Raw genomic sequence first — 15067 nt, 5'->3', positions numbered from 1 at the left:
GACGAAAAGATTGTAAGAGAGAGAAAAGCTGGAGGCCAGAGGTGGGAAAGCTAATGAAGACAAGCCGGTGATGAGGTATAGGTTTCATTCAACCTACCATGAAGCAGCACTTCTGAGGTAAAGCTAACCCTTCTCATCTCACTTTCATTTTCACTACTATTTAGAACCAACATTTTTTAAACCTCATCTTCCAATAATATTGTGACATGCTTTGTCCATGAAATTCTAGGGTCAGCCATGTTTATTTAAGTATTTTTGTGTTAATAAAGCCTTTCAACCATGGGATAAGTTTTTCCCCCATATACTAACGATTAATAATGAAGTTACTTGCTTTTTCCTCCTGTATCTCCGAATGCCATAATCATTTTTGGATAAGGGTCTGACATCATTAAAATTGGTCTCTGATTAGCTAGTCAAGGCTATGCTTTTATGTCACAATTGTGACCAGGTCAACCTCTGACATGATTTTCCTGGTCAAAGATGAAGTTCTATCCAATGACAGGTTGACCTCTCAGCAGGCCAGAGTCACTTGATGAGATAACTCAGCATTGGCGCTCAGTTAGTCCTGCCTTCCGCAATGTCTTACGTAAAAGGGGATCATGAAGTGAATCAAGGAAGGCCTTTCAAAATCCGATGTAGGCTCTGATGCTCCTAGTAGCTGATCCTTATTCCTGCTCTCCGACTGATCTGACTTCTAGCATACAAATAAATGCACAAAGACAATACCAGGTCCAATCATTTTGCATTGCAATTCCACATTAAGCAATAAAAGATTTTATTTTGCTATATATGTACACAGGCTTCCTTAATGCCATCGTTTACAAGTTACTGAAGAAATGAAAAATAGGTTGTACATTTTTGTACTATTAAAAAAACTTGAAATGAAGGAAATTTAACTAAAAATGCCATTTGACAAAGTATATTTACTACCTTCAGCATATTCAGATTGACATACTGTAAATATTAGATACGTACACTCTAAAGCACTCTGATATATCATAGGTGATAGACTAACATGCAATGTTGATGGCCCTCTTGTTAAAACACTCGCTCTATACCCAGCTCCTTCCTATACCACGACTGTTGTATGGTTATCAAAGGCAGCATCAAAGAGAGGGCACACGATATACATTATTCTATATTAGCTGGTTCTTCTCTGCAGGCTGCCTGTTAGATAGGCGCATTAGTCTCAGAAGGAGGTCAGTTGTAGCGCTGTCCAAAAGGGTCAAGTTTCTTTCCATGGGAGAGTGTCTCCATTTACTCTCGTTCTCCAGGCAGGTAGAGTCTGTGGTGCAGGTTTCTAGAAGGCAACAAAAGTAGACTTATAACAATGATTTTGATTTCTATGTTTATGGCTGCAAACAGGATTATAAAGGAAATAAGAAAGCATCTATTGAGAAAAGGGACCATTTGGGCCGTCATGTCCATTCCCTCCACAGACCATGTGCAATTTGCCTTATGTCATATGGAAGTATGGAATGAGAAAAGGCCTTTTGGCACAGAATCACAGAAACCCCACAGTGCAGATAGAGGCCATTTCGGCCCATCGAGCCTGCACCGACACATATCCCACCCGATCCCCGTAACCCCTACACCAACACATATCCCACCCTATCCCCGTAACTCCACGTATTTAATCCCCCTAACACTAAGGGTCAATTTATCATAGCCAATCAACCTAACCCGCACATCTTTGGACTGTGGGAGGAAACCGGAGCACCCGGAGGAAACCCACGCAAACACGGGGAGAATGTGTAAACTCCACACAGACAGTCACCCGAGGCCGGATTCGAACCCAGGTCCCTGGCGCTGTGAGGCAACAGTGCTAACCACTATGCCACTGGGCACAGATTGACTCATTCATGTAAAAATGAGAGGATAACTTCAAGGATCCGGCACTCCCTGCAAGGAGCTGCACTCAGTGGGAATGAGGGTTGAAGATAGGCTACAACACTGTTGCGCTGATTCCCTGACCAGTGCTCCTTGCTGGCAGTGAAAGATCAGTGAATTCAATGTTTTGAGATAAAAGGTAAAACTGTGAGGAAGACAAATGTTTGAGATGGGAAGTGTGATGGAACTTACAGTATTATATTTATACAAAGCATTTTGGGATACAGTATATATGTATAATTTGAAACATAGAATGGCATAGAATGCAAGAGCTGGGGGGTTATGCTTCAACTGTATAAAATGCTAGTTAGGCCTCAGCTAGAGTACAGCGTGCAGTTCTGGTCACCACATTACAGGAAAGATGTGATTGCACTAGAGAGGGTACAGAGGAGATTTACAAGGGTGTTGCCGGGAGTAGAGAATCTTGGCTATGAGGAAAGACTGGATAGGCTGTGTCTGTTTTCCTTGGAACAGAGGAGGCTGAGGGGAGACCTTATTGAGGTGTATAAAATTATGAGGGGCATAGATAAAGTGGATGGAAAGGACCTATTTCCCTTAGCAGTGGGGTCAAAAACCAGGGGGCACAGATTTAAAGTAATTGGTGGAAGGTTTAGAGGGAATTTGAGGGGAAATTTCTTCACCCAGAGGGTTGTGGGAGTCTGGAACTCACTGCCTGAAAGGGTGGTAGAGGCAGAAACCTGAACCACATTTAAAAAGTACTTGGATGTGCTGTAACCTACAAGGCTACGGACCTAGAGCTGGGAAGTGGGATTAGGCTGGATAGCTCCTTGTTGGCCGGCACGGACACAATGGGCCGAAATGTCCTCCTTCCGTGCTGTAACTTTCTATGATTCTATGATTCCATGAAACATGGTGTGGGAAGTATAGCATGCCTGGGAGGAAAAATCTGACTTTGGACCTGCGGCTCCCAAAGCTCTCCACCATTGGCGGATTTCCTCGCCTCATGTCTGGGTCTGTTGTAGACTAATTGATTGTTTGCTATGATCAGTTAACAACTATTGTATCAGGTGACTCCCAGGATGATAGAAGGCGAACTAGATAGACTTTGGTCTTTTTTTGTCTAGCAATTCCTATCTTCGTACATTAGAAAATTAATGAACAATGGTGAGAATTGGGCATAGGCAATATTACAAACCTAAAAGGAAAAGATTCCTTATCATTTGTTTAACAAGAATAAGCTCCTGTAGGAATTAAGAGGAAATGCTAACTTTAAAGATGAAAATACCTACACTTATCTTCACTATAGACTGAACAGGCATCACTTAACTAAAGAAGACTGGACGAGTGCTGATGTGATAAAAATCTTTATTTTCTAAAATCTATAATAACTGAACTACTGACTTACTACCAAATTCATTTTTTGAGGGGGAGAAAGGGATATCTTGGCACAATAGCTAAGAACACAAGAAAAAGTTAAAAGATGAGAATGGTCCATCCGATCAATCACACTCACCCAGCCTGGCATCCAACAGCATTTTAAACTGCCCTAATGGAGTAGATTTTTGCCTTTACTGCCTGGGCATTAAGCATTGCTAGGATGCAGCGTAAAGAGGAAAATCCAGCAGGGAGGATCATCCGACCCTTGGCCAGTGGGGTACCACAGGGATCGGTGCTGGGTCCCTTGCTGTTTGTGGTCTACATTAATGACTTGGATATGAATGTAAAGGGTATGATCAGTAAGTTCGCGGATGATACAAAAATTGGTAGGGTGGTAAATAGCGAGGAGGGTAGCCTCAGTCTGCAGGACGATATAGATGGGTTGGTCAGATGGGCGGAACAGTGGCAAATGGAATTTAACCCGGAAAAGTGCGAGGTGATGCACTTTGGGGGGACTAACAAGGCAAAGGAATACACAATGAATGGAAAGACCCTAGGCAAGACGGAGGGTCAGAGGGATCTGGGTGTGCAAGTACACAGATCCCTGAAGGCGGCGGAACAGGTGGATAAGGTGGTAAAAAAGGCATATGGGATACTTGCCTTCATTAGCCGAGGCATTGAATATAAGAGCAAGGAGGTTATGATGGAGCTGTATAAAACACTGGTTAGGCCACAGCTGGAATATTGTGTGCAGTTCTGGTCGCCACACTACAGGAAGGATGTGATCGCGTTAGAGAGGGTGCAGAGGAGGTTCACCAGGATGTTACCAGGGCTGGAGCGCTTCAGCTATGAAGAGAGACTGGGCAGGTTGGGTTTGTTTTCCTTGGAGCTGAGGAGGCTGAGGGGGGACATGATTGAGGTGTACAAAATTATGAGGGGCATAGATAGGATGGATGCTGAGGAGCTTTTTCCCTTAGTAGAGGGGTCGATAACTAGGGGGCATAGATTCAAGGTAAAGGGCGGGAGGTTTAGAGGGGATTTGAGAAAGAACTTTTTCACCCAGAGGGTGGTTGGAGTCTGGAACTCACTGCCTGAAAGGGTTGTGGAGGCAGAAACCCTCACAACATTTAAGAAGCATTTGGATGTGCACTTGAAATGCCATAGCATACAAGGCTACGGGCCAAATGCTGGAATATGGGATTAGATTAGACAGGGCTTGATGGCCGGCGCGGACACGATGGGCCGAAGGGCCTCTATCCGTGCTGTATTACTCTATGACTCTATGAGAACCTGCCAGATTCGCCTTCCATTAACTTCGATGGAGAGAAAGTCTGGCGGGTTCCTGTTACTGCCTTGCAATCTTCCCCACTCGATTTTCCTTTCTGCTCTCTGTCCAGGCAATGCTTAACACCTGGGCAGTAAAGACAAAAATCTACCTGATTGTCTTTGACTCAACCACCTTACATGGTAGATTATTGCAGAGGTTTACCACCTTTTGAGTAAAAAAGATTTTTTCTTTGTTGCAAATATCTGCATTAACTATACCTATCTTTAACGCAAGAAAAAGTCAAAGATGAGAAAGGCCCATCCTATCCATCGGCCTGCTGTCCTACTGGCTTGACTTATCTTGGAAGTAATATTCTGGGCTTACCTTACCTATGCCACTTGATGCTTTATATACCTCATTGAGGTCCCCTTATCATTCTCGCTAGTGCTTAAATTCCTCTCGTCCTTCCTTATTGCTAATCCCCCTTTACACTTGGACTTGTCTCAGTCAAGTTGGCCTGTTGAAAAGGAATCAATGGATACATATGCCTAGAAATAAATCGACCTGCATGTGAAAGGAGTTTTACCATCAGTGCAGCAGATTCCCGAAGAGGCACATTTCCCGTCGTTTCTACCACAGGGTCTTCCAGCAGGTTCACAAGGGGAGGGCAGGTAATTCTCCTCCTGGCATCTCAGTGTCTCGGAGGTCCCAATGTAGCAGCCAATCTCCTCCCCGCAGCAGATGTTGGCTCCAAAACAATGGCCTCTGTTATCAGGGCCACAAGGCATACACTGGCAAAGAAAAGAGGAAAGAATGGTTTACACTTTTTTTCCAAGGTCTTTAAAAAGAAAACTTAACTTCGACTGCAGCAGCGGAGAGGTTCATCAAGGTTAGAAAAGTGGCACTGACTCAGAGGTTGGAATCATTTTACTCAAAACACATCAAACCTAGGGCTGAAGTGAACCGTTAACATTGGCATTTCTAGCACTTCGTTTATCACCTCCAATCAGAGAATTTTATTTCTGAACCAGTAAAAAACATAAGGATAGGAATAACTGTTGACAATATTAGTGGACAAATACTTAACACATTCCAATGCCAATCCCCCTCTCTGTTGGCTTAGCAGGAGCATTAACCCTTTTAAAGTAGACAGGTTAATGCCTCTGTTAAATAGCGGACAGAGCAATATCATCCGAACGTGTTAAGCATTTATCTACTAATATTGCCAACAGGCTATATTCTCAGCGTGGCTTTTATCGGTCTTCCATTTGATACAATGGTTCTGCATATCCTAGATACCTCATGTAGCTCCACCCTTGCTTAGTATGGAAAGATTCAAACAAGCCATGTCCTTTGTTCCTATATTGTGACCTGCAGTGGGAGGTATGGCAGGCATTGACTTGATCCTACTAAACACTAAGGGGGGCATTTTCTGAGTAGGTGCTGATGGAGAGGATACGGGGTTAGAAGCTCAGCTCAGGGTCAAAAAGGACACCCAGGATGCGAAAGGTCTGGTTCAACCACAGAGGGTAGCCAGGGAGAGGGATGGGGTCGGTGGCTAGGGAATTGAGTATGTGGTGGGGACCAAAGATAATGGCTTTCCAATATTTCCAATATTTAATTGGAGGAAATTTCTGCTCATCCAATATGTAGGGATATTAGGGTAGAAATTATGATCGATTCTGTTATGTTACATGGGTTGACACCCATGTTAAAATTGTGCAGAGAGTAATTTGGAACAAGTGCATTAAGCATTCGTTTGACAGCAGCACTGATTGTAATTTCTACCCTGTAAAGGTGGACGATAAGCTGCAGGTTTGCTTGATTATCTTTGGGGATCAGGGAGTTTTTATGCAGAAATTTCCTCCAGATTGAATGGATAGGCTGGAATACATAGGGCAGATAGATTGTAAATGGAGTGTCCTTGATGGGCTGAAAATCCTTTCTCTTTCCATCTTATATAATTGGCCATGCTGTGTTGTGCTGATGTAAAAAGAATTTGCATTTCACACTGTCAGATTAAGCCACTAAACTTGCTGTAAACCTGCCGCAGTCAATCAGGAATTCATTGTAAATCTATCTACAGTACCCTACCTCTTGAAAATATATATCATTTCCTTCACTCAAGTGCACACCTTTAATAGAGAACAGAAACTGTCCATATTCCTCTTTGAGAGTGCTCATGAATTGCTAATTGATCGGTTAGGGTTTCAGCCGTGGCTCCGTTGGTAGCACTCCAAAGGCTGTGGGTTCAATCCTACTCCAGAGACATAAGAACATAAGAAATTGGAGCAGGAGTCGGCCATTCGGCCCCTCGAGCCTGCTCCGCCATTCAATAAGATCATGGCTGATCATCTACTTCAACTCTACTTTCCTGCACTATCCCCATATCGCTTGATTCCCTTAATATCCTAAAACCTATCGATCTCTGTCTTGAATATTCTCAATGACTGAGCCTCCACAGCCCTCTGGGGTAGAGAATTCCAAAGATTCACCACCCTCTGAGTGAAGAAATTTCTCCTCATCCTAAATGGCCAACCCCTTATTCTGAGACTGTGACCCCTGGTTCTAGACTCCCCAGCCAGGGGAAACATCCTCCCTGTATCTACCCTGCCCTGTAAGAATTTTGTACGTTTCAATGAGATCACCTCTCATTCTTCTAAACCCCAGAGCATGAGCATTAAAAATCCAGGCTGATACTCCAGAGTAGTACTGAGGGAGTGCGGCACTGTCGGAGGTGCTGTCTTTTGGATGAGTGAAGAAGAGCAGGGGATTTCTCCCCGGTGTCTTGTCCAATATTTATCCCTCAATCAACATCACAAAAAAAAAGATTATCTGGTCATTATCACATTGCTGTTTGTGGGAGCTTGCTGTGTGCAAATTGTCTGCCGCCTTTCTGACATTACAACAGTAATTACACTTCAAATTAAAAGTACTTCATTGGCTGTAAAGCACTTCAGGACGCCCTGAGGTCGTGAAAGGCGTTCTAGAAATGCAAGTCTTTCATCCTTTTTTTGAATTAAAGCTAAAGATTAATTAAGGAAAAAATAAAAATAATTAAGAAAAAAATATAGACGTTCATTGAGAAGGAAATTCTTTTAACAGTGATGATCAGAAGAAATTCAGTAACATTTGAATAGCGTTACTGAGTGGGGGGTCATTTTAACCTAACTTCCCAGACTTCAGTGGAGAGTAAAATCGGGCGGGCTGTAAAACCAGTATTGCACCCGATCTCCTCAGGTTCCTGATGGGTGGATTAGGTTCAAATTGCCTTCAGAACGCCAGCATCTTTAATACACTTGAAGAAGCTGGATCTTCAAATTTCAGAAGCTTCAGGGTATCTGAAGCCACATACTCCAGGAAAGGGGACTTTCTTAATAAGTTTACATCCCCTCTCCACTTCATTAGTTAGTAAATGTGGGTTTGAAAATAAAAATGTTACAAATTCAGCAAGCCCCATTTATTAGTCTCCCACTATACACCATTCACCCTCGAGTAACCTGCTCTCCTTGGAAAGGCAGAGGAGTCTGGGATCAAGTTGTCGCTGCTTGCCAAGTCCAAATAACAGGGTTGGAATAGGTGCTGAAGCAGCGATGGTACGTTGCCTTGAGTTCTGATGTTTGTTTTGCTGCTGATGAAAATTCAGCGAAAAAAGTAGCACTACGAGATAAAGAACGAAGTGCAACAATTGAACTACCATTTTAAAAAGTCACATTTTGGGAGTCTGGTTTTAATTTTAGGAATTTATGTGCACAACGCTAAAACAAATTGGACTGTTGGGTCCAAAACTGGACAGGTGGTAACCCTACTCTGGGCTACAGATCTCTTCTCATCCACCAGAAATACACTTTGCCATTTGTCTTTAAGGGGAACCAATTCCAGGTCAATATTGTCAGTTTTTAGCGCCTACATGGATGGAACACTTTGCGCCTGTACAATGTTCAACCAGTAGGCCAGCCTAGAACTGCCAAAACTCATCCAAAGGCAGCCCCTGGGCTTGAGGTACAATCTGGTAGTCAAACATTCAAGGGAATGTGTTTTTGGTCCCTTTCGATTATTATCCTACACAAATGTTTGGTGCAACATTTATTATTCTCTGTGAATCTTTGTAAAACCCATAAGCTACTTTAAGGTCTCTTCTGATATCACTCTTGAAACTCTGTCCAGAGAGTGGCTTAGGATGAATCAGCCTTCAGTATTCCCGCGCTCCGTGTGGCTGGCTTCTGCTTTATACTTCTTGCTGAGAGTATGTGGCTCATTGCCTGAACAGGTGGTGGGAGCAGATTCAATAGTAACTTTCACAAGGGAATTGGATAAATTCTTGAAGGGAACAAAATTACAGGGCTATGGGGAAAGAGCAGGGGAGTGGGACTAATTGAATGGTTCTTTCAAAGAGCCGGCACAGGCACGGTGGGCCAAATGGCCTCCTTCTGTGCTGTATCATCCTATGATTGTATGGGAACCTGCAGCTACAAACCTGGCCTTCTGTACGTTATGATGGTAAACCAATGTATTGTTTCAGTTGTTAGAGATGTCAGGACAGATCCACAGGAACCACTAATACAGGTAGAGCTATGGCCTTCCTGCTTTTTGTCTGCAACTCATCCATCTCCGCTCAACCTCTTGAACGAGCTGCTCTGCATCATGGGAAAATACAGCACCAACTTACATTTATGTTATATTCCAAAATCTCAAAGTGTTTTAGAAGGGACACTTGGCAGGAAGTGAAGGAATCTGATGGGGAAGGAAGAGAGAGGCTGAACTTCCAGAGTGCTGCACGTAATAACGGAAGACCTCAGATGGTAGAGAAAGGAATAATAGGAATAGACGGCGCAGCTAGGATATATGGCTGGAGAATATTTCCCAATTAGGGTAGGGTGGGGGTCAAAGAGGGATTTGAAGATGAGGAGCAGGATCATGAAGTCGATTCACTGGCACATAGTAACCAATGTTGTGTTGGAGAGAACATGGACCACAGAGCCATGTCAGTGGGATTAGCTGAAGATTGTGATGGGTCAAGTGAGAAGGGTAGCAGTAGAGGATCATAGAATCTTATAGCGCTGTAGGAGGACATTCGGCCCATCGTGCCTGTGCCGGCTCTTTGAAAGAGCTATCCAATTAATCCCACTCCCCTGCTCTTTCCCTATAGTGCTGCAATTTTCTCTCCTTAAAGTATTTATCCAATTCCCTTTTGAAAGTTATTATCGAATCTGCTTCCACCACCCTTTCAGGCAGTGAATTCCCGATCACAACAACTTGCTGCGTAAGAACATTTCTCCTCATCTCGCCTTTGGCTCTTTTGCCGATTAGCTTAAATCTCTCCTCCTCCTACCTCTGGTTACCGACCCTTCAGCCACTGGAAACAGTTTCTCCTTATTTACTCCATCAAAACCCTTCATGATTTTGAATGCCTCTATTAAATCGCCCCTTATCCTTCTCTGCTTTAAGAATATCAATCCCAGCTTCTGTAGTCTCTCCATGTAACTGAAGTCTCTCATCCCTGGTACCTTTAGTAAATCTCCTCTGCACCTTCTCAAGGCCTCGATATCCTTCCTAAAGTGCAGTGCCCAGAATTACACACAAAACTCCAGCGGAGGCCTAACTAGTGCATTTTAAAGGTTTAGCATAACTTCCTTTCTTTAGTACTCTATGCATCTATTTATAAATGCTTTTTTTAAACAGCCTTATCAACTTATCCTGCCACAAATGGTTAACGTTCTGGAGGTGGTAGATGTTGGTCTTGATGATGGGCTAGTTATGAAGTTGAGAGCCCAGCTCTGGGTTGAAAAGAACGCTGAGGTTGCACAGCATCAAGCTCAGCCTGAACCGAGAGCCAGAGAGATGTAGGTTCTGTACATGCACTTGTGTGCCTCACTGGGCAAGTAAAACAATTGCAAGATAAAGTTTAAGACAAGATTGAAAATCATAAAACAGATTCCTTAAAGGGAAGTCCATTTACTGCTGCATGTTCACTCTTGCTCTGCCCTCACCCCTTCCCTCTGGAACTCTCTTCCAAAGCACTTGCTTCTTGACATCTACTTCTCCCCCTGTCTTCAAAACCCCTGTAGAAGGCCCTCAATAATATCTGTAAGTGGTCAGAACTATGACAGATGAAAATCAATACAGATAAGGTTAAGGTCATACGCATTAAACATTTATATTCAAACAGCTCAATATAGGAAATCCCTATGATTAAAATGCAACATAGAGTTGTTTGCCTAGAAGTTGTTTTTCTAAAGAAATTATTTCTGTATGGGAAGAAAACGTTTTTCTTTGTTTCTAAACTGACCAATTTCAGTCATTGTTGAATGGGATTTGTATTAAAAGATTTGAGTGCAGCACTGTGACCCTGAAACTGGAACCTGGCCTTCATGTAACACATGGAGGAATTTGTGAAGGAAAATAATGCGCCACATTCCATGCCCAGTTTATAATCTTTTAACATTAAGTATATATTTTTACAATTCTACATTCATAATCTATATAATCCATACCACATCCTAAAATTGTACATTTACAATCACTATGTGTATTTCTCTATTATATGTTTAACCAGTTCCATATTCACAATCTATAACCTGTTCATTATTTATATCTCATTTGCATGTGACTCCAGCTAATTGTGAGAAAATGTTTTACTTCATATTTCTAACATATCTTTGCTAATACAATATATATTTTCAAGTAAAGTGAAAGGTTTAAACAAAAAATACTTGCAGGTAGATTCAATATTTTCTTTGTTTAGACTAACAAATCCTACCACATTTGCCAGCTTACTAAAGCCAAGCTAGTTGAGAGAGAAAATTGGAGTAAACATAAAACAGTTCCCCCGCCCCCCTCAATCTGACATGATCTTGCTTATCTCACAGCGTCAGCTATTTGAATAACTGAGAATTATTTATCTTCTTGACTTCTTTTTGGGCATGTTTTGCTTTTTGCCCCTCCTGCTTGTAGTAAATCTCGAGTTTGTGCTATTGGGCAGTAGGGGATCTAACTCAGCCATGTCAGCTGTGGCTCAGGTGATAGCACTCTCGCCTCTCGGTCTGCAGGTTGTGGGTTCAAGTCCCACTCCAAGAGACTTGAGCACAAAAATCTAGGCTGAAGGAGTGTTGTGCTGTATTTTCGGATGAGGTGTTAAACCGAGGCCCTGTCTGCTCTCTTGGGTGGATGTTAAAAGATCCTACAGCACTATTTCAAAGAAGAGCTGGGGAGTTCTCCCTGGTGTCCTGCCTGATATTTATCCCTCAACCAACATCACAAACAGATTAGCTGGTCATTGTCACGTTGCTGTTTGTGGGAGCTTGCTGTGTGCAGATTGGCTGCTGCATTACAACAGTGACCACACTTCAAAAGTACTTCATTGGCTGTAAAGCGCTTTGGGACGTCCTGAGGTGATGAAAAGCCGACTATATAAATGCAAGTCTTTCTTTTCAGTTATTAAACTGTCACGTTTATTTATGTTTGGATCTAAGTGACATCTGTGACCACACATTTCTCGGCAAAATAAAAACCTTTACTTTTAACAGATGAAATAAATGTTTAACATGCCCCCCCCCCCCCAGAAGAATTGAAATAAATGTACAGCAACTTTATACATCAGCAAAGGAGAAAAATATTTTTAAAAAATACTTCTATTCTGACCTGATGGTAACAAACTTGGCGAAGAGTGTCTGGTTCAGAATCCTTTACCTATTTTATGAGTCAACACACCTAGCTACAACTTTGAAATAGTTCACAGGTCTCACAAAGGAAATCTATACCATGAACTAGCAATTTAATTGATGAAAAATCATCAACCTGAAACGTTAACTCTGTCTCCTGAGATGCCTGGCCTGCTGAGTGTTCCTGGCATTTTCTGTTTTTTTATTTCAGATTTCCATCATCCACGGTATTTTGCTTTCCTATCAATTTAAATCATTTTAAACTTACAAAATACAAGTATGGGAAGTTTTGTGTTGGTATAGAATTTAAACTGGGAAGCATTTAAAAAAAATTATCTGGGGAACTTTAAAAAAAAAGTTGAAGAGAATTGAGTGGCAGTGGACCTTACCTGCCTGAGGGCTGTGTCGAGGAAGGACCTCTTGCCCCCTCTGGGGCAGTTCTGGATGTAACATGCTGAAGTGAAGGCTAGGAGGCAAAGCAGGCAAACTGGAAGAGAGAGTTGAGGCATGGCGTTCAGCGGCGATCTGCAGTTTTTGCGCACTTTACTGAACCTGAGCTGGAGAATCGGGGCCGGCTCCTTTTATTTATACTCTCAAGTCATTCTGCCGCAGACGTCATTCGTTTCTGCCAGTTCATCAGCTGCATAAATTGCTGGAAAAAAAAGTAATATATTTGAAATGCCGACTTTAATTGCAGCCTCCCACTGCCAAGCACGTACATCTTGACAAGTCGTCGATCACTTTATTACCAAGAACTTATCAAAAGTTCAGCAACGAAATCAAACTTCGTGACGATTTGCAACAAAAAAAAAGCCGATTGAAACTGCGAAGGATGTCGTTTGAAAGGCTGTTGGTTTTATTTGGAGTGGGGAAAACCTGTCTCAGTTAGTGTTAGCCTCTTGTACACCCACCCCACCCCCGGCCAATGTGGTCTTTCTCTGTGTGGGAGTCTTCACAATGGAGAGAAAAATCTGAGCCCAATACAAAAGCCCCAAGTGGCACAGAACAAATAGTTGAATTTTCTAAATGGTTGGTTTGATTTTCTCAAGGTCACATTTCAACTGTTGCTCGATTTGCTCTCAAAGATTGTTAACTGGAGTTTGTAAAACTGTTAATCACGAGGTAAAATAGCTGGATGGTATTGTCTATTGTGCCCTGCTGAGTCTGTTGGATGTCCTTGAGTGGAGAAAAAGATACTACAAACATGTTCTAAATTTTAACAGATTTCCTTTACAAAAAAACCACTGCTGAAATCGTGGATTTGAACTGAGTTTTGTTTTTAATTCTCTATAACGCTTATAGAATCGTAGAATAGTACAGTACAGAAGGAGGCCATTCAGCCCATCGAGTCTTCACCATCTCTTTCGAAGAGCAATCCAGTTAGTCCCACTCCCCCGCTCTTTCCCCGTATCCCTGCAATTTTTTCCTCCTTCAAGTATTTATCCAATTCCCTTTTGAAGGCTACTATTGACTCTGTATCCACCGCCCTATCAGACAGTGCATTCCAAATCCTAACCACACGTTGCATAACATTTCTTTCCTCGTGTCGCCTCTGGTTCTTTTGCCAATCACCTTAAATCTGTGCCCTCTGGTTATCGACCATTCAGCCATTGGAAACAGATTCTCTTTAGGTATCTATCTTAATACTTCATGATTTTAAACACATCTATCAAATCTCCTGTGAGCCTTCTCTGCTCCGAGGAGAGCAACCCCAGCTTCTCAAGCCTACCCATGTAAGTGTATTCCCTCATCCCTGGAACCATTCCAGTAAATCTCTTCTGTACCCTCTTGGGATTAAAATTCCAAAAGTGCTGCTCCTTGGCACACACCAGGAGTTCAAATCACAAAATTGGGCACTGCGACTGCACCATTCTGTCTATCAATGGCTGGCAGGGCGCAATTTTGCGATCTGTAATCCTGATGAGCACCACATTGCAATATTTAGCCCACCAGTCCACCTGCTGTGGAGTTGCACGTAGGGAAGTCAGTAGGGTTGGCAACTCTGGTTGGGCGTATTCCTGGAGGCTTCATCACATGACCTCCCACCTCCAACCGTTACACCCAGTCAAATATCTATTCTCCTTCAATATTTTTATATTTAATAAACAAAAGTATTCAAAGAAAATGTAAAATACACCATTTTTTTTAATGCCCCTTTGGCTTTTCTCCCTGGTTGCTCGCAGCAGTGTCCAGGAGATTAATCTTTAATTCCTGGAGACACCAGGACATTTCCTGGAGATCTGGCAACCTTAGGAGTCATGGCCAAGCCCAGTGTTCAGGTCAACCAGGTTAGAAGGTGGTGGGACATACCACGACCAGTGGACACTGGTGGGACTGGAGTGCACACGGAAACCAATATTCTCATTTAATTTCATAAGTTTCCTTTGTTTTATTTATAATTTGGGTGTTTATTGTTTGTGCCCCTTTAAAAATGGGGTATTTTAGTTAAACTATTTGTTATTTGGATTGATATAATCCTGATTGGTCGTTTAAGAATAAAAGGTGCTGGAATAATTAGACCCAGGTGGGGGACAGAAGCCAAGAGAAGGAGAGAGGAGGAGACAGGGACAAGAGGAGGAGTGGGAAAGGGAGATGGATGGACTGGGGATGGGGAGAGGGAAAGGAGAGGTGGGAAAAGGAGGGAACAGGGCTGGTCAGAGGAGGTGGAGCAAATTAGTTGGTGAGGGGGAGTGGAATTGTCGTGCTTGATTCTGCTCTGGAAGTGCAACAAGACCTGGGTGTCCTTGTGCACCAGTCGCTGAAGGTAAGCATGCAGGTGCAGCAGGCAGTTAAGAAGGCAAATGGTATGTTGGCCTTCGTAGCGAGAGGGTTTGAGTACAGGAACAAGGATGTCTTGCTGCAGTTGTACAGGGCCTTGGTGAGACCACATCTTGAGTATTGTGTGCAGTTT

At 42.7% G+C, this 15067-nt stretch overlaps 1 protein-coding gene across 2 annotated transcripts; it reads right to left on the bottom strand.

Annotated features, from left to right (window-relative positions):
* Nucleotides 1–758: 758 nt before the first annotated feature.
* LOC147123679 (vasotocin-neurophysin VT-like) lies at nt 759–13108 on the bottom strand. 2 transcript variants are annotated; one of them, XM_086004848.1, is made up of 4 exons: nt 12906–13108; nt 12546–12808; nt 5082–5286; nt 759–1300 (listed from the first exon to the last, which is right to left on the bottom strand). In XM_086004848.1, exons 2-4 carry the CDS (start codon nt 12663–12665, stop codon nt 1137–1139), a joined length of 489 nt encoding a protein of 162 aa, XP_085860974.1. In that variant the 5' UTR covers nt 12666–12808; nt 12906–13108; the 3' UTR covers nt 759–1136. The 2 variants fall into 2 exon arrangements, with proteins under 2 accessions (XP_085860974.1, XP_085860967.1); XM_086004841.1 differs by having other exon boundaries at nt 12546–13108.
* Nucleotides 13109–15067: the final 1959 nt, after the last annotated feature.

Source organism: Somniosus microcephalus, chromosome 2, assembly GCF_052327205.1.
Source record: "Somniosus microcephalus isolate GS21.2 chromosome 2, FLI_Smic_1.0, whole genome shotgun sequence".
Classification (NCBI taxonomy): domain Eukaryota; kingdom Metazoa; phylum Chordata; class Chondrichthyes; order Squaliformes; family Somniosidae; genus Somniosus; species Somniosus microcephalus.
Note: the sequence above shows the minus strand (reverse complement) of the source record. Positions and strands in the feature narration are given on the sequence as shown.